Source organism: Diaphorina citri, unplaced genomic scaffold, assembly GCF_000475195.1.
Source record: "Diaphorina citri unplaced genomic scaffold, Diaci psyllid genome assembly version 1.1 scaffold113, whole genome shotgun sequence".
In the NCBI taxonomy this organism is placed as follows: Eukaryota; Metazoa; Arthropoda; class Insecta; order Hemiptera; family Psyllidae; genus Diaphorina; species Diaphorina citri.
The window spans coordinates 139,404-157,872 of NW_007377550.1; the positions used below are offsets into that span (position 1 = coordinate 139,404).

General features: G+C 34.9%; 1 protein-coding gene across 1 annotated transcript in view; it reads left to right on the forward strand.

Annotated features, from left to right (window-relative positions):
• Positions 1-15,854, forward strand: part of LOC103524678 (putative protein TPRXL) — a 21,451-nt gene extending 5,597 nt beyond the window's left edge. The window contains exon 3 of the mRNA XM_026820020.1: positions 15,064-15,854. Within this exon, the coding sequence (XP_026675821.1) occupies positions 15,064-15,854 (791 nt within the window). The remainder of the gene's footprint in view (positions 1-15,063) is intronic.
• The last annotated feature ends 2,615 nt before the right edge of the window (positions 15,855-18,469 follow it).

Genomic DNA, 18,469 nt, shown 5'->3' on the forward strand with positions numbered 1-18,469 from the left:
AGTTTTTGATAAATAATACTAAACGAAACGGAATGTAGGTACGTCTCAGAGTCTGTGTGGACGAACAATCATATGATAGATAGATATATATTTATTAATAGTAAAAAAAAAGTTTTTTTTTAATTTTTTTTTTTAAAAATTTAAAAAAAAAAAAAAAAAAAAAAAAAAAAAAAAAAAAAAACAACAACAACAACTGCTAAAAGAATTTGGTAATGATTCTCCATCCCCCATGAAATTAGGAAAAAAAAAAGAAGATTTTTAGTCCAAATCCGTCCAGTATCTAACTCCCTATAAGTGTTTGATCCACATAATAATATGGAATTTAATACCTACAACGATTAAACTCTAGATTGATTCTAAAGATCAGTCGATCCAGAAGGTATCAGCAGCTATCGACGTCAGTTTAATAACACATGATTAAAATTTGATGATTATAGGAATAGGACTTTCCTCTGTAGACGATTCTAAGTTATACATCGATCAACTCAAAAACATTTGAAGTTGATTTTAGAAATAATAAATGATAGGTTATTTTGGCAATTTGAATTGAAATCAAATTTAGCAACACTTGAATTCTCAATCGATAGGTACAAACAATCGATTTCGTTTACTTTAACTCATCAATATTAATTTCATACAAGGTATGGATCAAAAATGTCGAAATGGTGTCCGCTGCCCTTGTATGACATCTTCACAAAACATTCTCATTTAACTTCCTATTTCGTCAAAATGTTGATTCTCATCTCTGTAGTTGATTTTCGAAGAGCTCTTTCCGCGAAACTACCAATTTAAAAGCAAGTATAACTTCCCATTAGTCTCATTTATGGTCAATTTAAAATTATTTCTGGGAGATATGTAGAATAGCTGCTATTAAAGTTGAACTCGTATGCTTCCGACTGTCTGGAAATCATTTCGTTTTGAATTTTGGCAACATTAGTTTTAGTTATACGTAGCTGCTATTAAAGTTGAACTCGTATGCTTCCGACTGTCTGGAAATCATTTCGTTTTGAATTTTGGCAACATTAATTTTAGTTATACCCTTACAGTCACTTGCACTTTCAGTAAGTACCGAACTCAGTAAGAACGGTGAGTAATACCAGTATTTGGGCAAATTGTAATAATATTCAACTAATAATTATTTCATCTTTTCCCCGTGATCGAGACAAACCCATTTCTCCACCAATCCAATGATTTGATCCACAATATTCATTGGTTTTCTTATGTGCTGATTCCGGTTGTGAACCAATATACCAAGATCAGTGGATAAACTGTCCAGGTATCCTATTTTATGTAACAGATACAACATGAACTTGCACTTTCAGTAAGTACCAAACTCAGTAAGAACGGTGAGTAATAACAGTATTTGGGCAAATTGCAATAATATCCATAATTATTTCATTTTTTCCCCCTAATCGAGACAAACCATTTCTCCACCAATCCAATGATTTGATCCACAATATTCATTGGTTTTCTGATGTGCTGATTCCGGTTGTGAACCAATATACCAAGATCAGTGGATAAACTGTCCAGGTATCCTATTTTATGTAACAGATACAACATGATATTAGTATGGTCTTGTAGTACTAATTTCTATAACGATGTTTTGAAGTCACTCAGTCTGGCCAAGAATGTTTCTAGCTTTAAGGTATAAAAAATCTGAGGACTCTCGAGCTCACTCAACATTGTTTCTTTATTACATTATAATCTAAAAACAAGGTATGTGATCAGAATTCTTGAATCTGAGGACTCTCGAGCTCACTCAACATTGTTTCTTTATTACATTATAATCTAAAAACAAGGTATGTGATCAGAATTCTTGATAAGATTGATTTGGATTTACAACATATTTATGATTGATTCAATATAGTTTCCTCGTTATAGAAATCAGATTCAGGTTAAAATGTTGCCTTTTCAAGAAACCTAACGAGCTAACGACCATGTTTTAAAATCCAAAAAAATTGGTGATCATCATTTATATTTTTACGTCTGTATGGACGAACGCCTGCTAGTACTTGTAACTTGGAGGTTTTCTGCACAAATTTGATCACGAGCTTCAAATTTGATCTAGAATTTTGCTTGACATACAACTTGCACCGTATTCATATCCTGTATTCCTGTATATCACATCATCCCACAGTCCCACCAATAGGTTCAGCATGTAGTCAGTCAAGTAGCCATAGTACAACCAACTATACCAACATAAATGGGATCCACAGTGAATTATTTGGGTTGTGCACTGTCTTCACACCTTGATAGTTGACAGTTCTGACACACCATGCTAATTAGTGTTTGTCTGGCTTGAAGTTTATTGACACTACAGTTTATTGACACTTACTTCAAAATCCCGACTATCCCCTGGACTCGGTGAGATTGTGGTTTTCCTTTTCGTCCGAGAGAAGAGAATTAATTTGGGCCCTCAAATATGCAGTGATGCAGTCAACTCACTACAGTTTATTGACACTTACTTCAAAATCCCGACTACCCCCTGGACTCGGTGAGATTGTGGTTTTCCTTTTCGTCCGAGAGAAGAGAATTAATTTGGGCCCTCAAATATGCAGTGATGCAGTCAAACAAAAAAGTATGCTATGAATTTTCAGTAAAAGAATATTTTATATCATGAATCCCGATCACCCTGTATACAAATTTTAATATTATGGGATGTCAATGAAGTTCTGACTCGCATATCAATCAGAAGTTTCAGCGCAAGAAGCATTGAGCATGACTGTAAACCTATTCAACAAATCATCGGGTGAAGATCGCCAAGTGATGCTGGAACATTTTATGTCAAGGTGCCAAATGCGGACTCGTAAATTAAATTGAAATTTATCGTAGGAAATTTACATTTAGCATATTTAAACGTACACTTGAAACGGCTATTATTGGCTTGATCTTTTACAATTACACTATAATAGTTTCAACTATAATATTTTCTGATGTGTTTTGGCGTGGATATACGGTATCACCCACCAGTCTTGTCCACTATACGGTCAGGATAAGACTATACCTACAGCTCTTACGTTAGAGAAATAGACCATAAATTGGACTGTGGTGGTAAAATTCTAAAATTATAAATAGGTCTTTTTTGTGCATATTCAAAGGCTTCAAGGTCACGTAACGGTGGAATTTGGACCGTTCAGCATTTCCGAATAATGGAAAAGTATGCCATTGTTTTAAGTTTGACATACAATGAGCCAGTCCTTGATAATGTCAGATTTATGTCAATGGCGATTTTGGACTATTATTCATGATCAACACCCATAAGGGAGGGAAAAATGTTTGTACTACCTACGAGTAACCCACAATGAAGTTATTTTGATAAATCACATTAGACAGGCCAAGTATAGTAAAACCAAAATCAAATCTAGTCCCAATTTCAAACATAGATATTTGTTATCAGGTGTACTACTGCATCAGCTTGTTTAAGTTTAGGATCTTAACTTTGAATATGATTAGAATGTTGATACGGGACTAATCCATCAATAGTTTTTACTCATAATTACCATGTAAACCATACCAACATAAAGTGACAACTCGTTCACTCTTATGTTCATACTAGGTAATTGGTTGCATTTTAATTGTCGCAGATGTAATTAATTGGTTCAGAAATGTTTTAAACATAGTCAAGCACTCATTGAATGAGACAGTTTCATTTGGGACAGATTTGAGTATTTCTTAATTGAGCAATAATACTGTTTCAAGTATTTTGTTGGTTTGTCCGACACTTAAGTGTACTTCTTTTAATTACTAGCTCACATTGTTTTTGTTTGAATGGAATTAAGACGTTAAAAACTCTCACACGCTAAACAAGTTCAGGTACAATTAAAGAACATTAGAACACTTTGAAACTTTGATTGTTTCATTAACCAAGTGTTGTTAAACAAATTGAATAGACTCATTTACATGTACCTAATAATGTTGTTGTGTTTCGTTTACAAGTAGATCTCTGATTTGACGAATTATTTTGTCTACTACTTCTATTGTAATGAAACCTCTGGCAAAACTAATTACACCATTGAGCACGCCTCTGTCACAGTATACTTCCATATTAAGCGCATCAGCCACACGATTGGCTCTGCCATATATTTCACCCACTTGCCTACGTGTGCTGCTCAGCGTCAGTCCTAATGTCTCAGAAATGTATATTTATTTTTTCAAATAATAATCTCGAATTTCATTGGAGACAAATACAAGGTTAATTTTTCTGACGCTACAATTATTCTTATGTCAAGTTTATGTGTCCGTCTGTTTTGAATGTAGGTTGTGGGCAGCGAGTGCTCAGGTGTCCTGTGACCTGTAATCAGGCTTTAGCTTTAATAAATATGTTCTTACTGGACTTGTGATTAATATTATGTGTTGGAACCATATTGTTGTTGGATACTTCATGGTGTCAAGTTTATGTGTCCGTCTGTTTTGAATGTAGGTTGTGGGCAGCGAGTGCTCAGGTGTCCTGTGACCTGTGATCAGGCTTTAGCTTTAATAAATATGTTCTTACTGGACTTGTGATTAATATTATGTGTTGGAACCATATTGTTGTTGGATACTTCATGGGGAGCTTTCAGGTTTACGTCCAGTGTCATAGCAATTTTCAAATTCTACCATGTATTGATCTTTTATATTAAACTACCTATACCAAACTAAGGTAAAATGGTGTTAGGCACATACATGTGTAATATATGTAACTAATATGTGTAATATACTGGATCCCAGGTTATTATGTAGCTTCATGGGGAGCTTTCAGGTTTACGTTCAGTGTCATAGCAATTTTCAAATTCTACCATGTATTGATCTTTTATATTAGGTAAACTAGAAACTACCTATAACAAACTAAGGTAAAATGGTGTTAGGCACATACATGTGTAATATATGTAACTAATATGTGTAATATACTGGATCCCAGGTTATTATGTATGACTACTATTGGAAAATACCTTGAATTTAAGCCTACATACCTATGAATGTAAAAGGCATTGTAGGACAGAATACAAAATTCACGTCAGAACAGAAAGCTTTAATGTGGATAATTTTTAATGAACTAAAGGAAAACAGACAGGATTATCAACTACATGATATGTATTTATCTTATCTTCCATAATGTTAGCTATGTGTGCGTTTAAATTTTCTCTAAACTATCTAAAGGAAAACAGACAGGATTATCAACTACATGATATGTATTTATCTTATCTTCCATAATGTTAGCTATGTGTGCGTTTAAATTTTCTCTGATTTCTCCATCTTCTTGCCGTCATACTCAATTTGTAATCCTAAAATGGTTATTAAAGTCCATGTCTAAACTATTAATCATAAACCACCACCTCTTACTATTATTTACCTACTCATGACGAAGGAAATAATTATTTAAATAAATAATAGCAGAAATTAAGATTTCTCTAAAACAACTACACGTCCATGTTGGATACCTACAGATTTTTCATTCGTAACATTGGTTCGCTTTCTATTTTTTTCTTCAAAGAAACAGTTAAACTCAAAATGAAAATACATATTCGTTCATAGGAACGCACCGATGCATGCTGTAAGTATAGTGGTCACTTCCTTGGAACTACAGGGTTCGATAAAAATACAGAAATAATTATTTTGATGAATGTCTATACGAGTTGTGTAAAACCATCTTTACTACTCAAGGACCAAATATCTAGATGGAAATGGTTAGGGCTCGGAAAATCAGTTCCCCACATTTGTTAGTTGCAATCTTATTTCACTTGACATAATACATGTGGTTCCTAGTTACGCACATAATATGTAGATTTGTAGAAATCATGGGTAAAATGCTTTATCTTGAAAGTTTTTCATCAAAAGAGAAAACTAGTATATTTACCCAAATTCTTGAAAAATGATTTTACTTATGCTTGATTTTACTTATGATTTTACTGTGATAAAACACAGTTCTGTCAAGCTAACTTTTGGTTGAACCCGGTATTTTACAGTGTGGTTCCAGTAGGAAGGTCTTGGTTCCATGTGGTTGAACCATTTTATGATGGAAAGTTATATTGTTCGGTATAATCATGAAATATTCGAAGCGAGTGTTGAAATAATATGAATATAATTAGCTCGTCGTTATTACCAGGTCGGAGTTGATAATGATCTAGAAAATCGCGCGGGACCACAGAGCTGCCGGATGCACAGAGAACTTCAGAACTCCTAGACTCCTACTATGACTATTTATAGCTATAGTTATCCGAAAATTACTATTTGATTACTATTCTAGGAGAAATTCATACACACCATCGAACTTTTGATAGTTTTGAGTGGGCCATTCACTCAAGAGACCGTATGACAGCAGTATCGAAGATGAAAGAGTTTGAACTTTCTTCTTCTTCTTCCCAAAAATAATGTTTTGATTATCAAAATAATAGAAATCCCCAAAATGATATTAAATCGATTGGAAATTAACTTTATGAAGGAAAAGGTTCTTTATTACTATTTTTTGTACGTGGTAGGGACTTACTTCTAGGTAAAAACTACTTGTCAATGTTGCACCATGACTATTGTATAATTTCATCAAATATTCACAGAAATAATTTATTGTTTTGATCAATGTCTATACGAGTTGTATAAAACCATCTTTACTACAACAGATCTCAAGGGCCAAATATCTAGATGGAAATGGTTAGGGCTCGGATAATCAGTTCCCCATTTAATGGTTGCAATCTCATTTCACATGAATACATGTGATTCCTAGTTACGCACATATGTATGTAGATTTGGTAAAATCCTTGTATCTAGAAAGTTTTTCATCAAAAGAGAAAAAAATAGTACAAATACCCAAATTCTTGAAATAATAATTTTACTTATTCTTGATTTTACTTATGATTTTACTGTGATAAAACACAGTTCTGTCAAGCTGACTTTTGGTTGAACCCGGTATTTTACAGTGTGGTTCCAGTAGGAAGGTCTTGGTTCCATGTGGTTGAACCATTTTATGATGGAAAGTTATATTGTTCGGTATAATCATGAAATATTCGAAGCGAGTGTTGAAATAATATGAATATAATTAGCTCGTCGTTATTACCAGGTCGGAGTTGATAATGATCTAGAAAATCGCGCGGGACCACAGAGCTGCCGGATGCACAGAGAACTTCAGAACTCCTAGACTCCTACTATGACTATTTATAGCTATAGTTATCCGAAAATTACTATTTGATTACTATTCTAGGAGAAATTCATACACACCATCGAACTTTTGATAGTTTTGAGTGGGCCATTCACTCAAGAGACCGTATGACAGCAGTATCGAAGATGAAAGAGTTTGAACTTTCTTCTTCTTCTTCCCAAAAATAATGTTTTGATTATCAAAATAATAGAAATCCCCAAAATGATATTAAATCGATTGGAAATTAACTTTATGAAGGAAAAGGTTCTTTATTACTATTTTTTGTACGTGGTAGGGACTTACTTCTAGGTAAAAACTACTTGTCAATGTTGCACCATGACTATTGTATAATTTCATCAAATATTTGCAAAACAATTTCACCTGTATTTCATTTATTTATACCTAAGGTATCGAATATTGTTTTATTCGTGTTGCGGGATTCCCCTTAACTTCTTGTAGACCAGCAGCTGAATATTTGTTCGGTGTACTTGGAAGTAGCTATGTATGTAAGCATTTATATTTAGAATCATAATATCCAACATACGGCTCTACATTCTGTACCTAAATAGATATTACATAATATTTATATAATTATCATACAATTCATACATGTAGCTTTAGATATCTGAACGTAATGCTATAATGTAAGCACAAAAGGCACGTGGTAATCTTGTTGCAATGGGAAATTTAAACTCAAGGGCAAATGAGTAGGTGGGTAATATTCACGTGAATTCTATACATTATTATTCACATAGGTATTTAGAGTTTTCACGAAAATGGAAGCAAATAAAAAATAAAAAGTTTTTCATCAAAAGAGAAAAAAATAGTACAAATACCCAAATTCTTGAAATAATAATTTTACTTATTCTTGATTTTACTTATGATTTTACTGTGATAAAACACAGTTCTGTCAAGCTGACTTTTGGTTGAACCCGGTATTTTACAGTGTGGTTCCAGTAGGAAGGTCTTGGTTCCATGTGGTTGAACCATTTTATGATGGAAAGTTTAAAAAATAAATTCAAGGTGGAAAATAATAATAAATACAATAATAAACAATTCCTTTTTTCTTCCCTCTTTTTTACAAAGTAGGACGATGATGATACCTCATGCCCATAAGCCTACAAATAGAGAGTAGGTATAAATGGAAAAGTGATTTTAATGATAACATTAGGCCTAAACTTTTCCCATTTTTGAAACTTTCCTCCCGAGAAAAGCACGAAAAAGTACACATTTATTACCAAAATACACAATACACATTGCTGTAAAACACGTTACATTTCTTTTATTTCTCCTTCCAAGGCCTAAACTTTTCCCATTTTCGAAACTTTCCTCCCAAGAAAAGCACGAAAAAGTACACATTTATTACCAAAATACACAATACACATTGCTGTAAAACACGTTACATTTCTTTTATTTCTCCTTCCTTCAAATTTTTTTCGTGTATCGTTTTCATGTAAAACTGATAATATTCAGGCATCAATTATTCAAAAGTGGGAGTGAAAACGGGAAAATGTAAACGGTGCGACTGACATCTCCACCAATGCTTGAGTTTACATTGCAAATTAGTGGAGATGCCTCATGCACCAAGAAATAATTTCATTGTGAAATTCACAAATTTTGGACAATTGTACATTTTTGACCATGAATCAATGCGATTAGCTACATGAGGCTCTGCCATATTAGAAGATTTATGTAAGTAAGTACTATAGGCCTGTATGTTAGATTACCAGGTACAAAATTATTTCAGGATACTCTATGGGATTACAAGAAACCTGGTGGATCATTATTTTTATTTCTTCGGTCGAAATTCTATTACTATCATTTTTGTTTTTATTTTTACATTTGTGGAAGCACCTGTCAAATTATACCAACAGACAGCTAGAGCTCATTCATTATGATAATTTGTAGAATAACATGATCATCAGCTATTATATTGGCCAGGTAGGCAGTTGAACCAACATTTTTACCTATGATCATTGATCACATTCAAATCATGTTGAGTCTTCGAAGAAAATAAAAACAATTGGCAAACATTTCTTTAGTAATATACTTGGCTCACCTGGTAATTTTCTGAATATCTTGTTGTTCTCCCAGTATTTTTAAGTTCCATGATGTAAAGTCCTCAAACTGAACAATATCAGTATGAATATACAAATACTAACTCATCCTATAATCCAAGCTACGGTAAGAGGTAATGTGAAGGATATTCTTGTTCATACATTTCCCATACAAATCTCCTATACGTTTAGAACAAGTGTAATTACTTCAGTAAGGCCATTCTTGTCTACTGCTTCGTTCTTGTTCATACATTTCCCATACAAATCTCCTATACGTTTAGAACAAGTGTAATTACTTCAGTAAGGCCATTCTTGTCTACTGCTTCGCAACTTCCACAGCAAGGTTTTCCTTTATCATTGTATTTTCTTCAGCTTTGTAGGTATGGAAAGTTACGGTACATTGACAAGAGTGATACAAAATCCAAGTACATAAGTTCCACTGTTTTCATTAATTTTGGCTATTTTTTCCTCTATCGTTTCAGTTTACTCGTTCTTTTTAGGAGTTATCTTGAGCTCTGGGTGTATTTTAATTGATATACTTTCTACAGGAGGTAGATATATGTATTGTATGTACCTACCTATGGGTTTAATAATAAGGTATGTAAATAAGTTCAATCTGTGTGTTTAAATATTCACATGTTCATTTACTCATTTTTAGGAGTTATCTTGAGCTCTGGGTGTATTTTAATTGATATAATTTCTACAGGAGGTAGATATATTGTATGTACCTACCTATGGGTTTAATAATAAGGTATGTAAATAAGTTCAATCTGTGTGTTTAAATATTCACATGTTCATTTACTCGGCTCCACATGGCATTCATTTTCTTGCAGACTGATACACGCTATTGTTTTCGGTTTGGTAGAATCAAATAAATTTCCGCACTAGTTCTTTTTCTACACTGTTCTTGTGTGTGGTTCTTTTTGAATTAGAATTTCGATATTACTGCTATGCATTATAACAGCAGTTGCGAGGGAGCGGTGTTAGCGCCATCCAAATGCATAGGGAACTTACTCTAGCAGTAGTTTGTGTGTTATCTTGAACCACAATCGTAACAAATACCTCTATCTGTGGTCATCCCTGTTCCTCGACTTCCGTAGAAAGAACAACATTTTGAAGAGCATAAATTCCATTGATTTGCTTTCCAGTTGAGAGAGGACACATTTTTTCTAGGAGTAAAAGCTAGGAACGGAACGAAAAAATTCCAACAACAGTTGTCCGCTAACCTTTGGAATCGGTAAAGAAACGACACCCTGTGGTCATCCCTATTCCTCGACTTCCGTAGAAAGAACAACATTTTGAAGAGCATAAATTCCATTGATTTGCTTTCCAGTTAAGAGAGGACACATTTTTCTAGGAGTAAAAGCTAGGAACGGAACGAAAAAATTCCAACAACAGTTGTCCGCTAACCTTTGGAATCGGTAAAGAAACGACACCAAACAGTCTAAATTTGCCTCGTGTTTGCATTCCATCATACTCAATATTAACTGCCATTTGGTAGAGGTATAATGGATTCGCTTGTGTTGGCCACGCGTTAATTGTTCATAAATATACTCGTACCTCCCACCGTATTGGAATAGGCCATTCTTGTTTTGTTTCCCGATTGAGGTTCGTGATTCGAAAATCTCAGTTCCTATTTGTTTGGAACGGAAATCCGCACCACCTTGCCTGATCAACTTTGCCTCGTGTTGGCATTCCATCATTTCAATATTAACTGCCATTTGGTAGAGGTATAATGGATTCGCTTGTGTTGGCCACGCGTTAATTGTTCATAAATACCTCCCACCGTATTGGAATAGGCCATTCTTGTTTCGTTTCCCGATTGAGGTTCGTGATTCGAAAATCTCAGTTCCTATTTGTTTGGAACGGAAATCCGCACCACCTTGCCTAATCAATCTTGGTGTGCGATGGACACAAAATTGATAACAATTCATCGAATTCAATTAGTCAAAGAATTAATTAAATCCCAATAACCGGTCGATGGGGAGACGCGATAAGATTATGAAAATGAGGACTCTGCTTCTCACGATGAATAATAAGTTGGAAGTTGGATTTTGTCACGGTTGTCGGAAGCCACGCGTGAGGTCCCAAGCACCTCAGCCCTCATCCTAGGCAGAGGAACAACTTCCACAAGTGTCGAGGACCCTTCAACATAATTGCTTGTTTTTTCGCTCTCTTGACAAACAAGCTCTTCTCATCAGACATGGTGAGAAATCAATGTATCGATTGACCTGTGAACTCGAGTGACACTGCTAAGAAGGAAGTAATTGAGCTCAACGATGACATGCATGAACCACCCGAGTTTTCTGGGCAAAAACGGGGTTGGTCAAGGATTTGTCTAGCGCTTGTGCTGAGAGATCACAAGGATGGGCATTTTTTGCTCACATTGCGGTCATAGAGAAAATTTTGGGGATTCAAAAAAAAGACAAAAATGAAATGGAAATGACCAGCTGATCCAATCAGACCCAATCATAAGAGCTAGTGGGGTTCATGAGATTCTTGTAATAAGTCCTCAAAAATCACAAGCTGGGAGAAACTTCATCTGCTACACGATAGATTACTAAACTCGTATGTCACCTATTTTCTTGTAATAAGTCCTCAAAAATCACAAGCTGGGAGAAACTTCATCTGCTACACGATAGATTACTAAACTCGTATGTCACCTATTTGGAAATTTGGTACCGAAAGGCTCATCTAAGTTTATGAATTTGTTTATATTTACATGATTCGTTTTTTTGGGCAAAAATGGGGTTGGTCAAGGATTTGTCTAGCGCTTGTGCTGAGAGATCACAAGGATCGGCATTTTTTGCTTACATTGCGGTCATAGAGAAAATTTTGGGGATTCAAAAAAAACGACAAAAATGAAATGGAAATGACCAGCTGATCCAATCAGACCCAATCATAAGAGCTAGTGGGGTTCATGAGATTCTTGTAATAAGTCCTCAAAAATCTCGAGCTGGGAGAAACTTCATCTAGTACACGCCAGATTACTAAACTCGTATGTCACCTATTTGGAAATTTGGTACCGAAAGGCTCATCTAAGTTTATGAATTTGTTTATATTTACATGATTTGTAACAGCACCTCACAATACTGGGCTTGTAGCAATTTGCAACTTTCATTTGAACAACATGAACATTATGCACACATTATGAAGATAAAGCTAAATGTTTACCTTGTTATAATTCGTCAGAAACATGAATCTTTTTCAGATGTCATACATGAAAGATAAACCTGATCAGATAGACAACGAACTACTTACCCATTTTAAATTTCATGCTTCGAAATATCAAGCTTTTCTAGATTTCTTAAATATTTGCAGAAGAAGACAAAATTTCTTTTCCTAATGATTGCAATAAATCTGTAGAAACATGAATCTTTTCCAGATGTCATACATGAAAGATAAACCTGATCAGATAGACAACGAACTACTTACCCATTTTAAATTTTATGCTTCGAAATATCAAGCTTTTCTAGATTTCTTAAATATTTGCAGAAGAAGACAAAATTTCTTTTCCTAATGATTGCAATAAATCTGATTAAAAGATCGAAGTTGAAATTAAAAAAGTAAACATTATTCAATTTCAGCTTTGAAGCGACTTTAATTCCTAATAATATGTAGGTATAAAAAATGCTAAATGTATACCTACTACGAACCCAATTATCCAGCCACATTCTTTGTGGAAACTCAAAGCAAACATAAATTACTACTAATTTTGCACAAAGAAAAATAATTATAAAAACTTTCTTGACATAGGTAAATTAATTATGATGGGATACATGTTTTGGTACACTTAGGAAAATATTTAGTTTTTAATCCCATCTTGGTTACATTCCTTCAAAAAGTTGGAGGTAATTTATTTTAATTTAGAAACATTAGATCAGAATATTAAATGTTTTATGAAACCTAAATGATCGCTCGTATACATTCCGATGAGGTTTTTTTTATTGCCAGCATTTCAAATGGAGATTCGAAAAAAAAGTCACAGAAATACATCTTTACTTTTTGTAGTCTATGTATCTCTTATACCTTGCTTTGGGTTTCTGTTTACAAATACTCAGCTCTAACCTCCACACTCAAAATATGTATAATGAGAAAACCATAACTCAAAAAATAAATATACTTTTCTGTGGACTGAAAGAACAAATATAATAATGTATTTTCAAAATGGTGGAAGCTCTATTATGAACAATACAATAGAAAGAAGAAGAAAGGAATCATTATGGTGCTACTTAGTGTATTGTTGATCTACCGGAAATAATTGAACCAATGAAATAACTAGCAAACCATGTGGAACAAACTGATTATGACCAGGTAGATATGAAATATGATTCCAGCAGGATCAGAGGGACACATGAGGGATTAAAAACCATATTAGCATTATGAAATCAGGGGCTAGGAGTGATAATAGGAAAATGAATAAGATTTTACAAGATAACCCAAGAGAAAGGGTTGATAGACACTTGGAATAGTAATGAAGGACAAGAGGGCCTATTGATTGTGCAAATAGGATTGTAGCTGTTTTGCATTTCTCATAAGAGAAAATCCTCATTGACCTGCATTTTCTGTCCTGGATGGAAATAAAATTATGAAAATGATCATGATATAATCAACTGAAGTATAGTTGAAGTGCTTGTAGGTTTTGCTTACCTGTCTAAAACTGAGAGATGATTTTACCAAATTCTTTTGAACGTTTAAGACGTCAGCTACTATATCAAAGTGTTCTTCTCAGTAGGTACCATATTGAGATTTGCACATGATATAATAAGGAAGAACAAGTTTCCATCTCAACTTGAAGTGAACTTTAGCGCTGACAGAGCGACAATAGCCGAGCAAACCTGATACCCAGTTGTCGGCGATAAATTTCTTCTCGCGAAAAAAAAAAAAAAATGTTTGAATCACCAAGCGTCATTTGAGATGATACATAGTTGATACAGTCCACTTACCTATGTTAAGCTACGCCGAGGAAGGCCAAAATGGATGGGTGACTTAAACATTATATTGGGAATCAAGGGAGAACGGGCTCTAGTCTTGATTTTAAATCATTACATGAAAGTAAAATCAAATCAAGAATAATAATAACTCGAAAAATTACTTGGCATGTGAAGGGTCATGATGACTGTCATGCTTTGGATGTTAGCTTGCCACACGAGAGTTGGGATCCTATTCAAATCAGTTCCTAATAGACATGTACCGTCCTACTTGGGTTGAAATAGTAGGTACAGAAAATATGACGTCTTCGAGATCTATTAGACTACTTAGAGAGTTCGATAGAGCGTCAATCCATTACCATGAAACTTCACCCCAAAATCACAACATGCAAGTCTTGAGGAATTCAGGACTCTTCCTTGTCTTACATTTCAATTAAAACACTTTCCTTAATTCACTGTAGAATCTTCTTCCAATGCATCATCATTTATTGATGGATTTGACGGAAGAGTTCTAGACTTGGTTCGTTGGAATGACAGGTATGTAGTTCAAGTGCAAGGAGACATTTCACCGAAAATTTTCAGCTGTTCGGAAACGACTGCACCTGTCTCGTGTCGTAGTGAGCAGGTCAGGAAGTCGTGTGTTCTCCTAGCAAGCACCTGCCACTACAAGCGCTAGTCACAACGTGTAGGGTACTTCTACTTCATTTAGTAACCAATTATTTTCGGATAGGTATTACCTATGTTGCTGATAACGTGTAACTTTTTACAAGTGCATCAGTAGTGCTATAAAGCACATCGGTAGTGTTAAGGTCTCTTCTCTTTACTGTCGATATGTTTTCGTGTGAGTTCACATTACGCGAGATGCATTATGAAAGTATCTACTGAACGTTGCCTTACATGACTATATTAGGTATTTACTCAATTTGGACAAAATACTAATGATTGATCTGTTTTCTTTTTGTTTCAGTGGGTGGGAGACAAGTGTGTAGGCCTCACTTTCCTCATCACAGTTCCCTCCATCCTTGGTTAAGCAATAGTTCTTCAGATACTAAGCCGCTTCAACATCAAAACTCCAGCTGGTGTTCGCCATTTAATACAGGGTCAACGACGGAAGAGTCCTCTCTCAAGTCATCTCCTAATCCTCAACAAAATCCCTCCACCTCCTCTTCTTCAACACATCCTATGTTTAGTTATCCCCCTACGCCGCCCAAAACACATCCCACCCCTCCAACCCCGGATTCTGTCACTGCAGCTTCCACCAATGTCACTGTTACCTCGTCGTCAGCGTCCAATGAATACACCAATGCCATTGCTCATGCAGCGTCCATGGGTGTGTTCCTACATCCAGACCAGTCTTCATGTGATATTAAACCCATGCTCAACTCAGGATCTAAACAACGAGAAGGTACAAATTCTTCATCAGGAACTGCCTCCCCCGGTAGTACCTCTTCCTATCAACCATACCAAGACTCCTATTCCTATTCATCCTATCCTAGTTATAATTATAGTTCCAAACATGGTGCTGCGTCCCCAACAGAACATTTTTCTAAGTCTTCGCCGTCATCTTCGAGAAACAAAGCCAGAACGAGTGCCGGTAAGATTCAAGCTAAAGCTAACATGTCTCACAATCGGTTACTGGCATTTACTTACCACTTCTTTGTTTTTCATCTACCTACATACATCTCTAACCTTTCCAATGTAAAGTCAAATTTTCATACTAACCAAAAATCAACTAACCATACTTCTCAAAAGTACTAACCCTACTCATTCTACAACTAATTGCAACGGTGTTAGATGTAACATTTAGGTGATAAAAGGTTGGGATTCGGTAACGGTAACTTCAACAAGGACTGTTTAAATCTAAGAACGGGGTAACCTCAAGCTTGAACACCCTGTATACAGACATTAATCCACATTCCTCCACTTTACAGGTTTTAATACCTCAAGTTTAGTATTGTTTTTCTTTTAATACAATCATAAATCCCAAAGTCTGAACTATTTAAATCCATTTTAATTACTCTCATTTTTATATCACATCGTAACAGACATTAGGCACTATATAGGATATAGGTACTTGAGCTAGTAACCAGTGACCAGATCAGCGTTTAAGGGAATTTGGCGGGAGAAAATTCTACCTTGGAAATATTTGACGTTAACGTGACAAGTAACAAGGGAGATAATAAGGAGGAACTTGATGAAAATGTAGAAATGGAAGCATTCAATAAACGTCAAATTCAGATATGATAAAACAGATAAGAAGGACCAAGGAAAAACAGTGAAAATGGGGGAAATACAAATGGCAAAGGGAGAAGTATAGGTACTGCATAACATCCATCATCTCTTACAAGTTTATTAAAGTTGGTTTCACTTACATTTAAACATTCTGTTAATCGATCTTTGCAAATAGTGCAAATGCAATTTCCCCCTCGTTAATCCATTTTGTCTCCGTCACTGATTAAGCCATTATGTACCTAATGGTTAAAAAAACTTGTGTACCTACTATTGAGAATCTTAAAACAATCAGCAGTGAATAATACCTACATCATCCGTATAAAAAAAGCTGAACAAGCGCCGACCAGGTCGGTTTAAGTTCTGACTCACATGAGTAAATCAAGACTTGGGTGCCTCACATATCTTAAGTGTATCAAGATATAAATATCATCAGCTCACCATTTCGGCAATAAAAATAATTTTAATTGCCCGTTTTCATCGCTAAAAGTACCATAAGCAATGTCTATAAACAATCTGACGCACTGTGTGGTTTCAATGGGAATGTGAAGATGAAGGTGCTTTGGATTTTAACAGATTGTGGTAGGTCTACTTGTCAAAGTTTAATGCTTGTTTCAAATGACTTTTGAAGATGGTCCTCCTATAGTTCACACCGATTTGAGTAAATCAGGAAAACGGGCTTTTTGTGAGGGAGGGATCTCTATGGATATCCCAGAACCAAAGTTTTGTTGGCTCCCTTGATTTCCGTCTTTTACAAGAACTTCGGAGTGATTTATTGATTTATATTAGGGGAAACCACACACATCCTGCACCAGCAATTTGAAAACATTTTCAGGATTGTTTCAAGAAATCACACTCGGAATTTGAAAAAGATGTTTCTTGTTTCTTTGTAAAGTGAGATTTTAGAATTTTAAATAATAGCACCACATATCTGTGTCACATTGTTTAAATTCAGCAACAATTCTCATTTTGAAAATATTTTGTTGTACACAACCCAGGATTGTTTCAAGAAATTACAATCGGAATTTGAAATAGATGTTTCTTGTTTCTTTGTAAAGTAAGATTTTAAAATTTTAAATAATAGCACCACATATCTGTGTCACATTGTTTAAATTCAGCAACAATTCTCATTTTGAAAATATTTTGTTGTACACAACTAAAGACATTTCTAGTTTGTGTATAGGTAACTTACATCCTTACATGATAATGTAGGGTGTTGGTATGTAGGTAGAAATCAAGGCTGATGGTTTATATGGTTTAACTTTTCCAACCCTTCAAATTGGTTCCTAAATTTTCAATTTTTGATACTTTTGTAGGTGCCTATGTGGATACTACAGAACTATGGTAATGGTAATGGTAATAATATTACTTTTATTTAACAATAAATACAAAACATGATGAATAACAATTGAACAAGCAAAATGACAAAATCATAGTGTCATTGTGTCTGAGAGGAATTCAAATACAAGTCCACGGACGGATCACAGACATAATATTTGAAGAAAGGTATTTGATAGAGGTTGAAGAAGTTTAAGTGTATTTGATACAGGTTTAAAGTCACTGTATAACTGCTTTAAGTTCTTTACTGACCTGACGATGACGCGGGCTTTTAGCTTTTACTCTCCGTTCGGCAACAAGCTATCCAGATACCAAACACACGTAATATTGCTTAACTTGAGGGATGCATTCAACGTGTTATTGTCACTGGACCTAATCGGACATTATGAATTTATGAAGAGGAATATTCATAGGAGAGGGACCAACAAAAATTGACAGACTGATGGTTACCTAATACACGTACACTATTAATTACAATTAAACATGGCCGCCTGGTAAGAATAAGTTCTTTACTGACGTGACGATGACGCGGGCTTTTACTCTCCGTTCGGCAACAAGCTATCCAGATACCAAACACACGTAATATTGCTTAGCTTCAGGGATGCATTGGGAGCTGGTGCATTCAACGTTCAACGTGTTATTGTCACTGGACCTAATCGGACATTATACATTTATGAAGAGGAATATTCATAGGAGAGGGGCCAACAAAAATTGACAAACTGATGGGTACTTAATACACGTACACTATTAACTACAATTAAACATGGCCGCCTGGTCAGAGTTGTTTTCTGGGAAGTGACATTAGT